This window comes from Rhopalosiphum padi, chromosome 3 (assembly GCF_020882245.1).
Source record: "Rhopalosiphum padi isolate XX-2018 chromosome 3, ASM2088224v1, whole genome shotgun sequence".
Lineage (NCBI taxonomy): Eukaryota > Metazoa > Arthropoda > Insecta > Hemiptera > Aphididae > Rhopalosiphum > Rhopalosiphum padi.
The window spans coordinates 60,746,372-60,767,671 of NC_083599.1; the positions used below are offsets into that span (position 1 = coordinate 60,746,372).

The 21,300-nt window shown below is 29.1% G+C and overlaps 1 protein-coding gene across 1 annotated transcript; it reads left to right on the plus strand.

The window, feature by feature from the left end:
- Positions 1-312: 312 nt before the first annotated feature.
- LOC132923675 (protein BCL9 homolog) lies at positions 313-15,459 on the plus strand. Its single transcript, XM_060987598.1, has 10 exons — positions 313-1,022; positions 7,123-7,465; positions 7,540-7,632; positions 7,686-7,999; positions 8,084-8,347; positions 10,137-10,350; positions 10,416-10,904; positions 11,579-12,367; positions 12,430-12,628; positions 13,190-15,459. Exons 2-10 carry the CDS (start codon positions 7,159-7,161, stop codon positions 14,796-14,798), a joined length of 4,278 nt encoding a protein of 1,425 aa, XP_060843581.1. The 5' UTR covers positions 313-1,022; positions 7,123-7,158; the 3' UTR covers positions 14,799-15,459.
- The last annotated feature ends 5,841 nt before the right edge of the window (positions 15,460-21,300 follow it).

The window sequence follows — 21,300 nt, forward strand, 5'->3', positions numbered from 1 at the left end:
ACGGAGTATGCCTCCATAGACGGTAACGAATACGCACACCGAACGGTGGCGCACCGTTTTCACCTCCACGCACCGTGTTACCGTCAAAATGGCCGATGCGCCGTCGCCGTATCCGTGTTTTTATTTATTTATCCCCTACCCCGCTCCGCGCTGGAAACCGATCCACCGCCGCCCCTCTCACCCATCGCCGACCCGTCGCCTCGTTCACCGTGCCGGCGCGTGTTATTATCGCGTGTGCGTGTGTGCGTGCGTCCGTGTGCGCGAGAGTTGCCGCGCGTGCGTGCGCGTGTGCTCGTACGCGCGTGCGTGTGCGTTGTGTGTGTGTCCGCGCGGGCGCGTGTGTGTATGTGTGTGTGTAACATTGGGTTTTATTATTGTCACCAGCGACATCAACCAACCAACACACCGCCGTCGATCCGGAATCAGTGCCATTTCGTCCGGTAATAAATTGTGTCTCGTCGTCGTCGCCGCTTAATTTTCGGTGGTGTCGGGCAACCAACAGACCGCAGTATTAACCGCCGCACACCGTTTCGTCGTGGGTACGTTATCGCGCGTTCCCGGTCCGTCTCTGCAACGAGCGAGCGCGCGCGCCTGCGACCGTCATTCGTTCCGATCACGTTGGATTGGACGCGCGCGCGTTTACGTTGCCGTTTGTTGTCGTCCGCCGCACGCCGATCTCCGTGCACCGAACGTTCGCGGCGACATGCCGACGCTGTAGCCGCCGTCGCACACCGCCTTGACCCCATCGGTGCTCGATGTCCGTCGCGCACGTTCTACAGTGAGGTAGGCAATTCTGTGCAGCTAGTCCAGTTTCCGCACTGCTAATGGTCTTGACGTGCACGTTCAAAGTTGGCTGGCTGTGAAGATCATGCCACAAGAAACGGCCCAACTGCAATCGGACGACACTGGCGGTGGCGATGGAAATGGCCGAAACAAACGCAGGACCGTCCCATAACACATGGTGACTACCCGTGCAATCGTCTAGTACCGACTTTACACCGCAGTGATTATAGTTGGTCCACGTGAGTCTTAACACCCCTCTAAGTAGCGTTATGTTATGTCAGTGTCTTGGTACAGCGTGCCGTGTATTACATTAGCTTTGTGTTGAATACATTCTAATCGGTTTTCGTTTGTAAATGTATTGTGTCCATTCCAAATCTTATTTTAAATTTAATGTTGTTCGATTATATTGTCCAATATTAGTTGTCAAGTTACTCACTTGCCTATGCCTCCAAGAGACAAAAAGTAATGTGCATATTTCTATTATTTATCTTTGTTGCGTTCATTTTTTTTACAATATTAAATCTAAAGCCTTTGATAAATCTTATTCTACCTATTTATATTTTTAACCATCCTATAGAAAAGTTAAATGATTCAAGAAATGATGTAGGTCACTTTATAGTTTTAGACAACAGAAATATATGTACTGTGTTTGTACTTATATATTTAGTTATATTTAAGCGTATTTAAGTAAGATAAAGACTATATAATGTTGATTTTATATGCAATCATTTCAATATTGTTTTATAACAATTATACTAAGCTTTTTAGTATCTTTTTTCTTCAAGAATTATTTCGTAGAATTGGTAAGGACAAAGGTTAAAGTCTAGTTAAACATTAATTAATTCTATTTTTGATTAGGTAGCATACTTTTCATATTTTATCTTAATGTATGTACCTAATTGCAGTATTATAATAATATGTGTTACCATTTTAATATGTAGTAATGATTATTGATTGTATTTTGATGATTTTTTAAATTTATTCGGTGCTTATTGATTATCTCATCAGTTATCTCTGATACCATTATTAGCTACCTACCATAGTCTTAGACTACTTGTGATATGGGTTATCCATGTCTAATCAACCACACTCTTTTAATATTTACTATTTAATCTTTAACTTCAATAACTTATATAATATTACACATAATTAGGCTTTACAAAAATTTTTATAGTTGTTAGCTATTAACCAACTAAGATTGTGAATATTTAATATGTTCACCAACAAATTATATGTTATACTTAAATTATAAATATTTTACTTTTTTATTTTCTTTGTTGAAATCAGACAAAAATAAACCTATAACTTAATTTCATGAATATTGCTACACTTTCTTTTTATGTGTAAAATTCTATTATTTTAAAACAGTTTCGCGGCATTTTTTTTCCGTTTTATCTTTCATGCCAGTTTTATAAATCCAAAATTGAGTCCACTTTGAAAACTCGAGTAAAAACCTTATTTTAGTTATTTGTACCTAATTATAAAATAATTTACGAACATAATCAACAAGTAATGTAATATAATTAATAATATTTTTGTGAGTTCATAACCTTAGATAAACCAGGGGATAAACCATTATTTATGGTTATATTAGTCAACATTTACCTATAACTTGGGTATAATAAACTTTTTAAAGTAACATATCTATCATAATATATATAAGAAATATTGTACAATACACATTAACCAGTAACAAAAAATGCTTAAAAATAGTTTTTTAAAAACTTGTATGAAATTTAAAATAATACATTTTATAATGCATTTTTTTCAATGGTTTTCATTCATTTAATTTTGATTTAAAGTTATAGTTGTTAAGTCAAAATTAATAGGTACAAGTAATCACTAATAAATTATGAAATATGTACTATAATAAGCTCTAAAAAAATGTAAAATATTTTAGTATAGGTACTTACCGTATTTTATAAGTTATAAAATTAAAAAAAAAAAAATAACAGATCTGCATGGGAAAATTTTATATACAATGTGTTAATATTGAACTGCTATTCATGTTTTAATATTTTACTTTTCATAATAGAAATGTAATTAATACAAAGCTTGCTATTTGCCTATGTACACATAGCATAAGTATATAATTTTATTGTTCATTAATTACCTAAAATAAATGTATATAAATAAAAAAATAGTAGAGAGAAAAGCAAAAATTCTTAAATATAAATATGCATTATAAACTTTTGAAATTAAATTTTTTAATTATTATGTACAAATAAGTAAGCAATAGTTAGAAGTCTTAAATCCTGATTATTAATACTAAGAAGACTACACACGCATGTATTGTCTCCGTCTTATAAATGTTTAACATAGTAAAAAAATTTTTGCATGGGAAAGAACCTAGAAGTTTACAGTCATAAACTCATAACTAAGAAACAAAATTTTCATCACGTAAAAAGGAAAACTGGCTGTGAAATATTATTTTTATTTTTTTGTCATTGGAACTACAAAATAGTTATTCAATTTAAAAAATAATGGTTTTTTGAACAATAAGAACTTTTTTCGTATTATTGATATTAAAAAAGTAAAAACGATATTTCTCAGATAATGTTCTCAACTATATTGTGTATCAATTTGGAATTTAAACTATCACTACAGCTTTAGTGGTTCTATCCCGTTAAAAATAGTTTTTGCTATGTTTTACATTTTCTAAGACGGAGAAAACACATGCAGGTGTATCCTCTTTAGTTACATACTTCTAGTACATTTAGTCCTGTATTGAGAAAAATGTGAGTTATTAACTTTGTTCTTTAACTAGATACCACAAAGTGTAATAAAATAAACAATAAAGGTACTTTAATGTTATACAAGACTACTGCTATTATCGTAACTACCACCCAAGACTACCTCTTTTATTTAAGACTTCTAAAATTTGCATACTTTCCTATTATCACAGACTAACTGATTTTCATTTATATTAAGAGGACATCGCACCCGCATGTACAACGTCCTCTTAACAATTTAATCATATTTAATTCTTTGATATTTTTTTTAATTTGTGTGTATTGCAGGGATGGCCATATTCAAATTATATATATAAAATATTTAACTACCCAGTAATCATTTGTAATATATTTTACACGGCGCACGCCACAGGTACTACAGCTACACTTGGCTATGGTTAGGTAGAGACCACACGTCCATATCAAAATTAATTAAATGGCAAACACCACAACTTTCGTTAGACTAGACTACTGTGAAATTACTGCAAAACAGTCTACTTTCTGTCCCCTAAGAAACATCAGATTACAAAAACTAATAATATAGATAATGATAGATATATATAATAATATTATAGATATAACAATTGTGAGTTGTGACGCTAGAACGCAGCGCATGGATATTGTTCAGCTTATTGTGGTAGTCGCGGTAATGGAAGCAGTCTTGGGTGGTAGTCGCAAAAATATCTAGTCTTGTATAACAGGAAAGTATCACAATAAGTATATCATAACAAGCAATTATAAAAGCTAAAAATAAAAAAAGCCCAAATGGATTTATCCCTAATTTGACCTATCTTTTTTCATCATGAGTATGCTGCTGCATGAACATATAAATAAATAAATGTACTTATTTTGGGTAAACAAATAATTATTATTTGTATATACTCAATGATTTTTTTAATCAAACAACATTCATTATTTTAGTCTATAAACGTTTTTGAAAGTATTTTATTTTTACATAATTTCCAGTCGAAATATTTTTACAGTATTTTTATCATTACCTATAATATTTTAAGTTCTTGCCTTTTTTAATGACAACATACCTTTATTAATTTCATATTCTGAAGCAGAATATTTTTGATATATAAAAATTGAAATTCGGACAAGTAGTTTATGAGTTATATAAGTATTTAAAATTTACATTTTGTGGAGTATTCCCATACCACCACTCCATTTACCTAAACTTTAAATACTTGAACTAGAACAAAGAAAAGAATCATGCATTTGCATATTTTTTTTTGGATTTACCTGTAAAAACCTAATAAGTAGACAATAAATTTCACACTGTTTGTGATATAATACCAATCAAAGTTTTTAGTGCAAATTTTTGCAAATTTTGAAATTTTTAGGCTTAAAAGATATAGTATATATATATATATATATATATTGATTATACGTGCAGATAGTTTATCAAAAATTAAGCACTTTAGTAAATTTTTTTATGAATGAAATTCAACAATTATATTAAACTGTTTTAAAGACAATAGATAGTGACTAATTTTTATCTTTATCTATTTTTCAGTTTTATTTTCAAAAATGAATTAATCTTAAGTATTTAAAATTAGTGGTAAAATATTTTTAATATATCAAGATAATAACTTTTTAAATAAAATATAATGAATCATCATAAATATATTGCAAATAGCCTATCTATATGTTTACCAAACATAATAATAACCAAAGCTATATCTTGTCATATGCGCTCTATTGGGAACATTGCGCCTGCAATATGTGCTTTACCATGTTTTATCATTCTCCAACTATATTTAGATTTTAGAAAATATATTCTTGTAATAAATGGGTAATGCAAGATTGGTTTTAATGATGAACAAAAATCCTTAAAAATAAGTAATATTTTATTAAAAATTAATATTATATAGGATTACCGTTGTTTGTCAACTTCATCTCGTTATTCATTATTTGTTTCATTATCATTAATAATTTTAGATATTAAAATAATTTGAAAAATAAATATTGTACTTAGGTATATGAAATATTAAAAATAATGAAATTAAAAAAATAATATTAAAATATTTGTGCCATACTGCCAATGTTCCTTAGAAATGTGCCAGTAAAATAGAAAACTGTGTGTGAACCCAAGTATTGTCACCCATTAACTAAATATACTATCAAAATATATAGCATGCAGGAAAACAGTGTTAATTTTTTTTACCATTAAGTTATGTTAATAAAACTATAAATCTCATAGTATTAATAGTAATAATATAAGTAATATAAGCAGATATAATATAAATAAATATAATGTAAATTAGCTTTTTATTTCATTTACAAATAACATTCACTTTATGTAGTTAAGACACAACATATTAATTGCATGTTTTTTATTTTATTTGTTTCATTACATCATTTAGTACCAATTTAAAAAGTTTAGGTGATCAAAATAATTAAAATTCTATACCTTATTCTATTTGCAGTGAAACTGGATGTAAATAGAATGTTGACTTATTAATTTAACAACAATAAAAACTTAACCTCTGTCACACTAAACATATTATTCACAAATATCAAAAATTATTATTTTAAACTACTATTTACAAGAAAAATAAAATACCCGATAATAAAAAAAAATTTTAAAAACACATTTATAACTTACAAAGTAATAAATCACAGTACTAAAATATTGAAATTGCAATAAAGTTCAAGCCCTAATGAGAACCTATATATTTAATTATTATAATCATAATTTAATTATTAAATTAGCTGATTATAATATATAAGTACCTATACTGAAATTTTATATTGTTATATTAGTGTACAAAAATGCCTTAATTTTTTTTTAATAATTCACTTTTTGATTTGTGTTTTTGAATAATAATTCTATAGTGAATCATGATTTTATTTCAAATAGTCCTAGCACATATCACATAAATTTGTTTAATTGCTTTAATATTTGTTACCGGTATATAACTGCCCCATTATATGCATTAAACTATTAAACTCCATTTTATATCTATAAATTTTATAAATAATTTTTATCAGATTATTCTAATAATTTATTCTAATTTAAACATAATTTCATAGATATTGTGAAAACCAGGAATACTTAAAATATGAATCATTTAACTTTAAATAAATAAATTATCAAAATTTAGGTCTCATTATCTTTACCTTAACTTTTAAATGTAATGTATATAGATGGTATAAGAAGTTCATAATATATATTTTATCTTATCAATTATTTTAATATGTTCATGACTTCATGTTAAATTATATAAATGATTTATTATGGTGTAAAGTGTTATCTAGGATAAACTTAAGAGATAAGCATATTCTGTACACATAAATATGATGAAATATAAATGCTTAAAAACAAAAAAATGTGCAATATAAACAACAAAATATGCATTAAAAATTTTTTTGAATAAAATCAATTCTCTTACAATATATGATTTGGTCCAAAATACTACAATTTCAAATCTATTTTAATAGGCGTGGTTTTAGAATCAAACTTCACTAAATATAATATTTAATAGAATTAATTGATATACTAAATTATTATATTATTAAATTATCATAAACAGCTTTGGTTGTTTAATTACCATTAGTACCTATCTTTTTAATTAATTTAGTTATTATTCTATTTAAATAGCTCCACAAGAATTATAATCACAAGCTCACGCGTGTGATGATCAAGGAGAAGCAATACATCGAAACAAAGTCTTCATCGTTTAGTAGTGAAGGGGACCCTAGTATTGGGGATGATAACCAAATGATCAAAACACCCGATAATAATAGTGGTGAACTTCATCACGATTTGGACAGAATTATCAAAACCGAATCTGATATGACAGCTTTAATAGATAATGCCGGTGGGGATGTAGCTGATAATAAAAGTGGTGTTGGTGGAAATGCTACTAGCAATACTTCTCCAGGTTCTTCTAATACTGACCAAAAACAACAGCTAATGTCAAATGATATTTGCCTTAGTCAAAGTGAGTATAATTCTACAATATTTTCTTAAAAAAAAAAAAATGCCATTTCTAAAATAATTATTTGGGTTCTTCAGTTAAGCACGAAGATACCAGTAATAACAGTGGCATTAAAGTAGAAGATAACAATACTACAAGTACAACTACAACTACTGTTGAATCTGACTTTGGTATGACTTTTATTATTTAATTTAATTTTAAATATTAAACTATATTTTTTTAGAATCGTGTGATCGAGTTGTTTTATCTTCAATGAATAGTGGAAGTGGAGGGCCATCAGATTTAATTGATGGTTCTGGTGGAGTACAACCATTAATGAGCAATGTTTTAGGCTCAAATGCTACTGGCAACAAACAATCAAATACAACTAGTGGAAATATGGATGCCCAACAACAGCAATACATGCAACAACAAAGTCAGATTTTTGTATTTTCCACAAGCTTAGCAAATAAATCAGCTGAATCTGTATTAGCTGGCCAATATCCTACTATTATAGCTTATCATTGTGCTCAACCACGAACAAAAAAATTTCTAGAGGTATAGTGAAATATTTTTAAATGTTCACTGTGAAAATGCCTAATTATCTAATAATAAAATCTAATACATTTTTAATTTTATTAGAAACACCCATTAAAAGTAAACCAGTTTAATAGACAGAATCCTGGACAGTGGATGAATAATGTGGTTGCATCCCAACAACAAATGAAACATCAACAACAACTTAACAAAGGTATGGCTCCTCATGGCGGACAACCAAAATATGGGGGTGGTACACCTTATTCAAGATCAATGAAAAACAGCAATAGTCCATCAGGTGCCTCAATAGAAAATCCCATGATGCAACAACAACCTGGAGCAAGAATGCCAATGTGGAATCATCACCAGGTATAGTTTTAATAATGCATATCTAATTTATGTGCAATAGTTTAGTTTATTTACATGTATAAAAATATGAATGTATCTTAATAATGGTACTAGTAAATATTTTATGCAGTGGGTATCTAAAAGTCGGCAATGTATAGGCAATTGCCAAGGGTGCAGAAATGTTTAAAGCGCAAACTACAATACTTATAATTTTCTTATAGAAAAATCTTTTTTTTTTTTTTTTGAATTGTGTAAGTAAATATAATGGATCAATTTGCTTGTGTTTGTCAAATCATTTTTTCTATCATAAAAATAAATATTTTTAGTTCAATGTAAAAATAAAATGTCTTACAAAAGGTTCTCTTTAATAATATCTTCTTTTAAATTATTGTCGTTTTTCTGTCTTCTGATTTGCAATAGATATTGTATGCCACAAGATTATTCATTTTAAAATGTTGTTAATAATTTTGTGAAACATATTTTAATCATCTTAAATTATTATACTAATAAATTAAATAAATAATAATATATATTACTGGGAAAAATATTAATTGTAACAAAAATAAAAATTATCAATAATTTCTTACACTTAAGCGTAATATAATTTATTTCTCATTAAATTTAAATTAACTTTAAATTAGAACATTGTATGACATAATTGGTAATTTTTTTTATGGTAAAATTAAATGGTACCTGCAATATGGATTAGCTAAACACTTTTGGTATGGCTTGTTTATTATCATTCATCATAAAATAATTATCTAATTTTATGATAGAGTTTTTGCCACCATCACTATATCCCTTCATTTCTCTTAATATTAAATTATTTCTTTCTAATCTTGCTTTTTCACAATCTCAAGGTCTTCTTATATTACGTTGAGTCATATTTTCCCCTCTAGTTCCCATCCCATAACTGTTCTTATAGTTCTTCTTCGCCTCTTCTCATGGTATGATCCAACCATTATATTCATTGTCCCTTTATTAACTAGTGACTGGTGCTAAACCTATTTCCTTCCAGAGTTCCTTATTGAACTTCTTTTTCCGTTAATTAGTTATTATGTAACTGTATAAACTGGCCCAAATATCTCTCCATATTTTGTTTTCAAAAGTTTTAAGTTTTGTTGTCGTTATCCATATCTCACAACCATAAGCGAGAGTAGGTTTTATTATTGCTATGCACAGGTTGCACAGTCTTGATTATGTTTACTTGAATTTATAATTTAAGGAATTTAACTATTCTCACACTTATTCTCACGTGACTTAAAAATTTTTTTAATCAATCGTGTTAAATATAATGTTAAATAGTGTTTAATCTTTTACTGGTATACCAGTATTACACTGGTAAATTGTATCATAAATTATAAATCAAGATATTTCTTTTTCGCTATTTACTTAATAGTATGAAATTTAATTCTATACTGAAACTCAAATGACTCTTAAATTTTTAAAAATATTATATCATAAATATATAGTATATATTGTAAAAAAACAATAAAATGTATGATAAAAATATTTAACATAGAAAATCATAACACCGAAATAAGTAAAATAAATATTATATAATATACAATAATCACATTTTATGTGTGACCACAAAAGTATGATCTCTTATTTTATAGATTTATTAATAAACCTGAATAAACAAATCATAATTTAATGAATAAAAAAAAATAACAACTCATATATCTAACCCACTTTAGGGAAGATATTATTGTTAAATTGTAAATAATGTTATAATCCATTTGATTTTTATTATTTATATATTGAATACTAAATAAAATTACAATTTAATTTTTATTATATTTTTTAGGGAAATAATATCAATGATTCTGGACCTCAACAGCTACAACATTCTTCAAATCATAATATGATGGGATCAATGTGTGGTCCTGGTAATAATGGCATTATGGGTATGTCAAATCATAGTAGTGGAGGATCAATGGGTCCTGGAATGTTAATGAACAGCAATAATTCAAATCAATCAATGATGGGGGCAGGTCCTGGTTCAATGATGAATCAGCATGGTATTTATTTGAAATTATTTTACATTTAAATGTTTACTAAAATTACTGTTTATTTTCAATTTTAGGAAATTTATGTTCTATGGGGCCTGGTAGCGGTGGTGGGATGCCCATGAACGGTATGGATTTAGATTTAATGGATCATCACAATCCACATCATCAACAACACCATCCAAATCCACATCACCCATCTAATATGATGGATGGTGGTCATAGACCAATGATGGGTGGTGGTCCACATCATCCACATCATCCACCTCCTCATCATCCCTCTGGTGCACTTCACCATAGAGGTCCTCTTGGAATGGGTGGTCCTCCTCACCACCATGGTATGTCTGACATGATGACAATGGGTGGCCCTAATAAATGTCAACCATCTTCAATGGATAGTCTTATGTCATCATCTGGTGGACCACCAGTATCAGTACCTTCTGGTCCAGGTGATTCACCAGGGGGCCATAATTCTTTAGCTTCTATGATGCCTTCTTTAGACTTTGATGATCCTATAGGTAGTGGAAACTCATCGCTAGGAGCAACATCGCACCATTCATTAACTGGTAAGCATTTCTTCAGAAACTACACATACCACATGCACAAAACAATTTCACAGTTTGTTATAGTACAATTACTATGTTTATAATACCAAGTACAAAAATATTTACCAACATTTAAAGTTACTAAAAAACAAGATGATTAATTTATTTAAAATAATGAAAAAATACTACAAATAAGCTTTAAGAGAATGTCAGGCAACTGTTTGTTTTTTCTCTGGCCCATGCGCAACAGACAAAATGCAGTTACGCATAATGATTTATTTTTTTATCTTAGAGTAAAATTATCCATTACAAAAACAATAGAGAATAATATTTTGAGAGTATGTTTATAGATTTATTTAAGTATTGTTTGAAAATAATTTAAATATTATTTAAATTAAAATTTTTTTTTTTGAAAGTTGAGTACAAAATCAAATAACAATAAAATATAAAACTGATATGTCATTCTCTCAAAAATATTATCCTTTACTTTAAGTGAAAGCGTTTTGTCTATGTTACGGGTGGGTCTGAGAGATAAAACAAATGTTGCGCTGTTATCCTCTTAAGTAATTTGTTCGTCTTCCTTGTTGCAAGTCAATTTATTTTCAATTATATAATCAATTTTTTTTAATTGATTTAATAGGTACCTTTTTTCATTTTTTTTTTATATTTATTTTATATTATTTTTATTTTGTTAGGTGTTCAAGTACCTGATGAAAATTTAACTCCACAACAAAGACAACATCGTGAAGAACAACAAGCCACTTTAAGGAAACTTCAACTAGTATTATTTCCTGAAAACTCAAATAGTGGTGGAGGACCTTCTCAACAGCAACCTCCTCCTGTTACATCATCGTCTTCTTCTGTTGGAGGTCCATTAGATAATTGCAGTGGAAGTGGTGGTATGGACGACTTAATGCCATCCATTGACGATGATTTGGATGTAGATGCTGTTGTAACAGCTGCAGCAGTAACTAGCTCTGCAGGTGATCTCTTGTTGCCACCTAAAACACCAACATCATGCTCATCTGATTGGCCAAAATCAATGTTTGGCAATGAAGATGAGAAGAAGAAAGACGGAGGGCGTTGTGGTCCACCACCTTCTTACCATCAAACAGTAGCTCGATCTGCTAGCGTTCCTATTGTTTCTGTACCAAGTTGTAGCCCTAACTCACCATTAGCTGGCAATGGTACTGGAGTAACTAATAGCAATTTGTCATTGCCATCTCCTCGCACATGTTCAGCACTCAATTCTCCAGCTGGTGGTCGACCATCGTCGAATATGAGTCCTACTGCTGTACGATCTCCTGGTAGCAATGGATCAAGACTACAATCCAGTAATCCAGGTACACCAGTTCATATGTCGCCTGGCCACAATTCTTGTTCATCTATGAAACAACAAAAAGGACCGATGTCCAATGAATTTTCACCTTCATCTAACATTGCTACTCCGGGTCAACCTAGTGGTGGTGGTCAACAATCTCCTGGTATATACTTGAATTAAATAAAATTTTGATTTGTAACTAATTATTTGTTATTAACTTTTTAGATGGACTATTTTGTCACAGCAATAAACAGCTATCTAAAAGAGGAGATGAACCTAATTTAATGCCTGTTCCTTCTCCTCAACACATTCAGTACCTGAATACATTCGATGGTCAAGAACTTACCATTCAAAAACAACCTAATACTGGTTTAAAAGATTCATCATCCTCTACTACTACAACCACTTCAACAATGTCCCCCTCGTAAGTCAATCTTGTTGAATTTAATTTGTATATAAAATAATTAATTATGATATAAAATCCTTGTAACAATATCAAATGTTCAATTATTATTCATTCAAATCAATTCTATAATTGATATATTATTATTAACTTATTTGTTTTTGAGTGTTGAGTGTATTATTTCACACATTTTATTATGAAATATATGAATTATTTAATTCCGATGAACATTTTTGGAATACTTATTATTTTAATATAAATTTAAAAATATTTAATTTACTTTAAATTAAATTTTTATCAATGGGATTCGAGACCATAAAATGTAATTGTAACGCTTGGGCATTAATTGTTAGTTATTAATTATTATAATCACTTTATTTTGTATTTATTTAAATACATTTTATAAAACAATAATACACACAGATAGGTTTGTAATGTTTATACATTTGAAGCAAATTGATATTATTAACTGATAAATCTAATAAAACTAATTGTTATTTTATGTGATTAGCAATATTATTTTAAACAAATTATATAATTGTAGTATATCATTTTAACATGATTATATTTCTATTGTTTTAGAGTCCCTACATCTCAAAACAATATGGACATGATAATGACCGATTCTAATATGAAATCATATAACATAGTTCGTCCTGGTGATATGCCTTTAAACCCTTCTGCAGCCGCAGCAGCTGCTGTTGCAGCTGGTCTTCAAACATCACAACATCAACCAATGAAACATTTTGATCCAATATCTTCTTTGGCTCAGATGAACCAACAATTAGCTAATAATGTGGCTGGTGGAGGGTCATCTCCGATTGTTAACCACGGTGGTGGAGTACCTTCTTTACACCATCCTGGTGGTCCCGGGCATCATCATCCTGGAGGTGGAATGATGTCACCTTTCGGTGGAGGAGGTGGTCCACCAATGCACATGATGGGTAGTAATAATGATCCTATGTGTGGTCCAATGGGAATGGGTAGTGGTGGAATGCATGACAGTGGAATGGGTGGCCCTCCTGGGAGTGGTGGTCGTATGATGTATGGACCTGGACCAGGAATTGGACAAGGACCACCACCACCGGGTCCTAATGGAGGTGGAATGTCTATGGGACCAGGAGGTGGATTACCAATGGGAATGCCTCCAATAGGTGGAGGTAGAAATGGTGGTATGATGATGAATTCCTGTGTTAGTGGTGGTCCATTATCACCAAAATCATCATCAATGATGCAACAGCAACAGTATCAACAGCAACAGCAACAAAGATTAATGCCTAGAATACCAGCAGGAGGTGGACCTGGAGTATTGTATAATGGTGGTGCTAATATACAGGTAAAACCTAGTGCACCCAACACTATACAATATTTACCTAACAATTCTAGAGGCGGAGGTCCTAGAGGTGCTCCTCCCCCTCCTCAAAATCAACAACAACAGCAACAACCTGGCTTAGATTTTTTGCAACGGTTTTCTGGTGGACCGGGTAATGGTGGAAATTCATTGTCTAATCTTGATGGAAAAGTACCTACTCATAATTTACAATATTTTCCAAATTCCGGTGGTGGTGGTTATAATAATAGTAATGGCGGCGCTGGAATTAATGATATGATGTGTGGTAGTGGTGGTCCTCCCGGAGGAGGTGGTATGGGTGGTATGCCACCTGGTGGCCCAAATAATAGTCGAGGAATGATGCGTGGTAGTTCAGCAGGTATGATAAGACTAGGAAGTGGCAACAATGGAATGGGAATGAGTGGTAGTAACTATAACGGAGGACCTTCGGATAACATGTTTGGTGGTGGTGGTGGTCCTCTTCATCATCCACCTTCAGGTCATCCTCAACAACAACAAATGATGATGATGGGAGGTGGTTCAGGAGGTCCTCCACCTCAGCAACATAAAGGTGGAGGAATGATGGGTGGACCAGGTCCTCCAGATGCTACACAACCTTTACCACCATCAATGGGTGGTGGAGGAGGTCCAGGACCTGGTGGTGGTCCTGTAGGATTTAGAGGGGGACCACCAGCAGCAAATTCATTCATTGGTCCAACTACAGCGGATCCAAATTATGCCCAGCAATTTCATAATTTCCAACAACAATTATATGCCACTAATACTCGAGGTGGAGGTGGAGGAGGAGGTCCATCAGGACCTGGCGGGGGAGGGCCTCAACAATTTTTTGTCTCCAAGTAAATAACAATAATTTGACTTTTCCAAAGCAATAACAATTATTTATATTAGCAAATTATGTGTGTTGTATTATTAATCCTCTCCTTTTTTTTTTTTAATTATATTTTTTTAAGCTGCCTCCCAATTGTATAAGATTAACAGCAGACTGATAATCCTTAAAGATAATTATTTTTATGTGTATTCAATTTGTTTTCAAATAACACCCAGAAATTTAAGTTTGAAAATAATGTAAAAAAAAAAAATAGTTAATTTGTGCGTGTATACAATGTAAGTATTATTAAAATATATATGTATATAATATATATTTATATACTAAAACTGTATAGACGTGACCATTTATAATTGAAAAATAATGAATGTTTCATCTCCACCACCACGTACTACAATTTAATAATTTATTATTATTATTTTTTTTTTTATTATTATTATTATTATTATTATTACATTATTATATGATTATATTATTATTAATATAAAATTATCGTAAATGATTTATTTTGTACACCAACTTGAACACAGCAGCAGCAATAATGAAGGAGTGAGCGTGTAACTTCAATGATATATATTTTTTTTGTACATTTTATTATTATGATTATTATGATGATACGCCACTCCAATGTAATATAAATGATTATTATAATATTATAACAAATGTGTTGAATAATTTTTGTGGTTAATTTTTTGATCTCTTAGTAATAATTGAATACAGTTCCAGTATAATAAATTTAAAACTGCGATAATGGTCTTTATATTACCATGGTTATTATCATAACAATAAATATTTATGAATAGTGCGTTTTTTGAGAAACATTGAAAAAAATAATGATCAATAATCAGGAATTGTCAAAAACTTAGTGCTAAGTATTTGTGATAAAAATAAATGGTAGTTATTTAATAATCGGAGATATTAGCTAACTATTTAGTTAATATGTTCTTTACTTAGTATTAATTTTTTATGGCTACTATTCTACTAAATATTAATAAATGTTTATTATATATACTATATATTCACAGACAGTATATTACGTAACTATAAAAATGTTATCAGAAGGTAAAACAAGTTACCTTAATTGTTTATTACATACTTAATTATTGTTCAATTACACATTTGTTTTAAAATGTTTGATTTTTTTTTAATAGTTGAGTATTTCTTATTATTTTGATTCTGATTCTTATTGCTATAGCATTGATAAAATATCATAATATTTAATTTATTTATTTATTGTATTCAAATTGAATGTTAAACATTTAATTGCAAGTAATGATAACTGATTTTATAGTTTGACTTAGGATTTACTCTTCATTTATATTTAAAAAAATATATTAAATGCTTATGAATTATTATTTTATTCATAAGATCTTGAATAAATATGTATCACAATGTTTAAAACTGTAACTTCAGATATTATTTTAAGAAAAACTATAATTTTTATTATACTAAAAACAAAATTAAAAGTGCAAAATGAAAGTCTTATTTTTTAAGTGGTAAGTATAGTATTCAAATGAGAATAGCTAGTATTTCTTGAATACATTAAAACAAATAAATTTTTACAGCATCTTGTTATTTACCGTCATGTATAATATCGATCATAATATATTATACTGTCTTGATTTATTGTAAACAGTGTCATGCTTGTTAGTAAGAACTGTATAATGTAGTGCGGTATCTCAACTTACCGAAATAAGCACATACTTAATATATTAATCCCTGGAACAACAAATTTATCGTTTTACAGAGGTTGTAAATTTTTTGAAAATATTTAAAATATTTATATTAAATAACAAATGCTTTGTTTTAAATATTTAAACATTTAATTTTATAAAAATGTTGAAAGTACATGTATTTGGTATGCATTATTATAACTAAATTTAACTTAAGCAGTAACAAGTCACAATAACAATTCCTGATTTTTAATTTTTTTGATTCTCTCAAAATTATTACTTATTTATCTATATTATTAAATTATACAATCTACTTATAATTAAAGTTATCTTATCGTAGTAGAATAACTACATACATAATGTATATTTCAATACAGAAATGACAATCCTTAAAAATTAATCTAATTAAACTATTTTATCCACCTGTATTTTGTATTATGTACTATACTATAGAAACTTCGACAGTACTAAAATCACTAAATTTTCATAAACAAAATAGAATAAAATCCTGCTTAAGTGTGACAAATTTATTAATATTATATTTTTCGTATAATAAAATATTGAGAATCAGTAAATCAATTTATTATTTTTCAAAACAATTTACCACAGATAATATTTTAATGTTCTTTTTAAACTATGAATATTTGGTGATTCCACAATAATTCTACATCGCTGTTATGATTGCCCCCATTTGGCCCCACAAACATTAAGCATTGTTATACCATCGTCACTTTATACAGAGTGTCCCGTGAGGATTTACCCTGATTTTAAATATTTTTTCTAGTTTCGAAAAAAACTGCGAATAGTGGTATCAATTTATCAAACATGTGGCCCGAGTGCTCGTACGGCAGCCGAACGCTTTCAGTTTCTCGAAACTAGAATAAATATTAAAAATCAGGAAATTAATGAAATTAAAATATTGAAACATCAATATTTTCAAAAAAAATTAACTATACAAATTACAAAGTGGCTATCTTCAATTTTTTGAAAATAATTAAATAAAAAAATATATTTTTAAACTTTTTTACCAAAACATTAAAATAAATTAAAACATGAAATATTTGTAGTTCTTGTCCCTGTGATTTTTATTAAAACACCAGAATTATAACATCTCTATTATTTCAGGAGATATCGCAATGGGTAAATGTTCACGGGACACTCGGTATGCCGCATTCGACCGCCTCAAATTCTTTACAGGAGCCTTTTATTTTAGACTTAATAAATACTTAGCCACTTGGGCAATAACTAGCAGATGATTACAAAGCCAGGGGGCCTTAGGGGCCGTCCCCCTAGGCCTATATTTCTAAAAAATTGTATATTGTTGAAAAAAAAATTATAATCTAAAAACATATTATACTATCGACTATCATAGACACGTACAAGTATGTAGATATAACGGTATGTACCTACCTGCTGTCTATGTATGTATATTATGAAAAACATACCTATAATTATAAGAAAAATTAAAACTAAGGCCCCCCCTAATTAAGTCTTCGGAGCCGCTCCGGTTACAAAGTAGAAGTTAATTTAATTTATTCTGTGCTAGGACAGTTATACTTTTAATATGACAAAAATAAAAAAACGATTATGTAAATTGTCATGATTATGACAACCATAGGGTTAATTATAGTGATGTAGTGTAGATACCTACTTACAAATAAATTATGTTTACATATTCTTTTAAATATTTTTATCCAATATTACAAATCGAAAATATTTGGGGAAACTAAGTATAAATTGTAAATCAACTTTTGATAATAATTATTTCAAATTAGAAAATAATTTACAAAAAAAAACATATTAACATCATTGAATTGTACATGCTTAACACTTGCTGTGAGTTTTGACATCATTTTTGAGCTTGTCTCCCGTTTTTCACACTCAGTCAACGGATAAATAAAGTGGTGTAGCATTCGATTCATATCGATTTATATGAAAACTGCAAGATATTCGATGGTGAAATGTATTTGTTGTAATTTAACATAATACATGATTAATTAACATAGTGCTTTACATTGGAAAATAATCATAACCAAATAGGTACACTTTGTTTTGAAAATCAGTGTTTATCTACAGCAAGAGTTATTTAATGCGATTCCTGTTAATAACTTTGATGCAATTTTTAAATAAAAAAAACTTAGGTTTTAAAAATAAATTTAAAATGTTCGATATTGGTACGTGTCGGACTAAGCTTTAATAAAATCAAGTTAATATTAATATTGTTTATTTATGAAGTACGGCGAATTCAATATTAATTATAAAAGTATAATATTATACTAATAATAAATATAAAATAAAATATTTATCTTATCTAGTCAAAATAATTATGTTACTTTAATAATAAAATTACTTAAATTTCAGTATAAATAAACAAATAGGTTTTTTTATCTCTAACTTATGATATTACGTAAAGAAGTTGCCACATTTTATTAAACACAAAAAAAACTATGCTAAAACACACCTTAAATGTATGGCAATAAATTCGAACATTTAAATATTTGTTCTCAATATAATTATTATTTCATTATTCTTATTAGTTGAGAATATAAAACACTGTTTTAATGGGCGTCGCCCGACTGCGGCCAAAAGTAACCTTTTCACCAATCCCGATTGCGGCTCGTACATAGTAGGTAGGAAATACTATTTAAGTTATTATCAAAACTAAATAAATATCCCGATTGCGTACGATACGTATTTTGACATAATTATAAGTTATAAGTTATAACTATTGGTTATACACGATTCACACGATCACCAATATTCGGCGTGGTAATTCGGTGCTGCCATAGATTTAACTTCTATACAACCTTCAACGGCTAAAATACAAATATTTTGTTATTATTTAGTAGACAGTAGACACCTATATTATTAATATATTATATTATATATTGATGAAAAATTCTGATTTTTCACCTGAAATATGGACTACTTGTAGTTCCAGCATGTGTTTGACAACGAATGCGTGTGAAAGTTTTCATTCGAAATTATTCAATTTACTATTTTATAGGTACTTCACATCCAAGTATATTTCAATTTTTGGAATTTTTTGAAAATTTTGAAACAATGCCAAACACATGCTAAAATAAAAATTCAATCTATAGTTTTTACTTCTCGGGAAAAGTATTTTTTTATTGTAAACAATTTATTTTATTAATATTCGACTTTTTAATTATTCATGCATGTTAAATTACAAAAAGTGCATTTCACCGATGTAGGATATATATCTGTTTATTTTGCAGATTTCTCATACAAGTCGATGTATCACACTACTATTTTATTTTTTAATCGTCGAGCTCAATAACGATGACATCTCGATTTGTGTAAGAATTGCAAAAAATACCATTTGAATGTTTATTTTTACATGAACGATAATTTTCTAAAAATAATTTACATAAAACTAGATTTTGGGGATAGAAAAATATTCAAAAAAATCTTCATTGGATCACGAGTGACACGAGTACATTTATACTAATGACCTCGTTCATTTCAGAAATACTCTGTACGACTATTATAAACGACTATTATTATAGGACTGTTAAATATATTAGGTATAAAATCTTTGGTTGATGGGTGAATAATTACTTAAGGAAACTAACGATGGAGCGGTCGACTGTTTAACGCATCTTAGCCAAGTTTCTTTAGAATGTCTTATTTCCGGACCTGATCACCTTATCCTATTTACATTGAGCTCACTAATTATTCTAATGGTAATTAACCTATACGTTTTAGGACGATGAACATTGCCTAAAAAAAATTCATCCTTTCTTTTTTCAATTAATATATATTTTTACATACAGCGCCAAAACCAGAAGCAAAAAATGTTCAGCAAAAAAATTAATTGAGAATGTTGTTTAGTTACATTACTGATATATTATATATATTATTGGAACAAAAAAAAACTAAAATTGCATTTCATAGAAATATTGATAATCAAAATCGGGAATTTTATTTTTATAAAATATATAAATGCATAAAACAAAAAATAATATATATTATTTATAAACTGTGTCGTATTGTTATCAGTAAACGCCTCAACAGTGTTACTCAATCTTTCATGAATCAACTAAGAAAGAATTGAAAAGATTTTATGATAAAACCACGTTTTCTTGAATCTAAATCGCAAATTTACAAGTATAAATTGTATGTTTGAAAATGTTATTACAGTGGACGCCGCTGGCCCGCTTAATCTTATAATTCACGAAGTGATTCGTGTATCGAATGAATCTTAAAGGCGAAATGAGGAAAAAACAAACAAAACTCTGTATTGACTGTATTGATTATTAATTTTATTTTGCTTTTACTATCTACGTAAATATTAATAAATAAATATAATTATACATGAATATTATTACAAAACTTTTATTAATATTTTAAATTTTTAACTTATTATAAATATAAATCAAATGTGTAGGTAACACAATTTAATAAGATTTTAATTTATAATTTAATTAATATTACGTACCTATTTATTAAGAAAAAAATGAGTGATTTTCGTTTGTTTTTTTTATTTTCAATTATTCCCGAAGGCGAAAATTTACTGTTCGTACTTGACATGTTGATGTATATGAAAATAAGCACAAATTTTTGATTTCTCAAAACCAATTTTTACAAAATTTGAGTTTTATAACCGATTTTCACAGGCAACTTTAAGTCTAATATGCGGCGTTCACTGTATTAGGTACGTATTCGTATATGCAAAATCTTCTGTGTAAAAAATAAAAATGTTTAACTTTTATATTTTGCCCATGTGATACCTTTATAGAACACAATATCATCTGCAATATTTAATCCATTCTCATGTTGTAATATATTCCATAAACGAATATATTCAAAAACTATTATT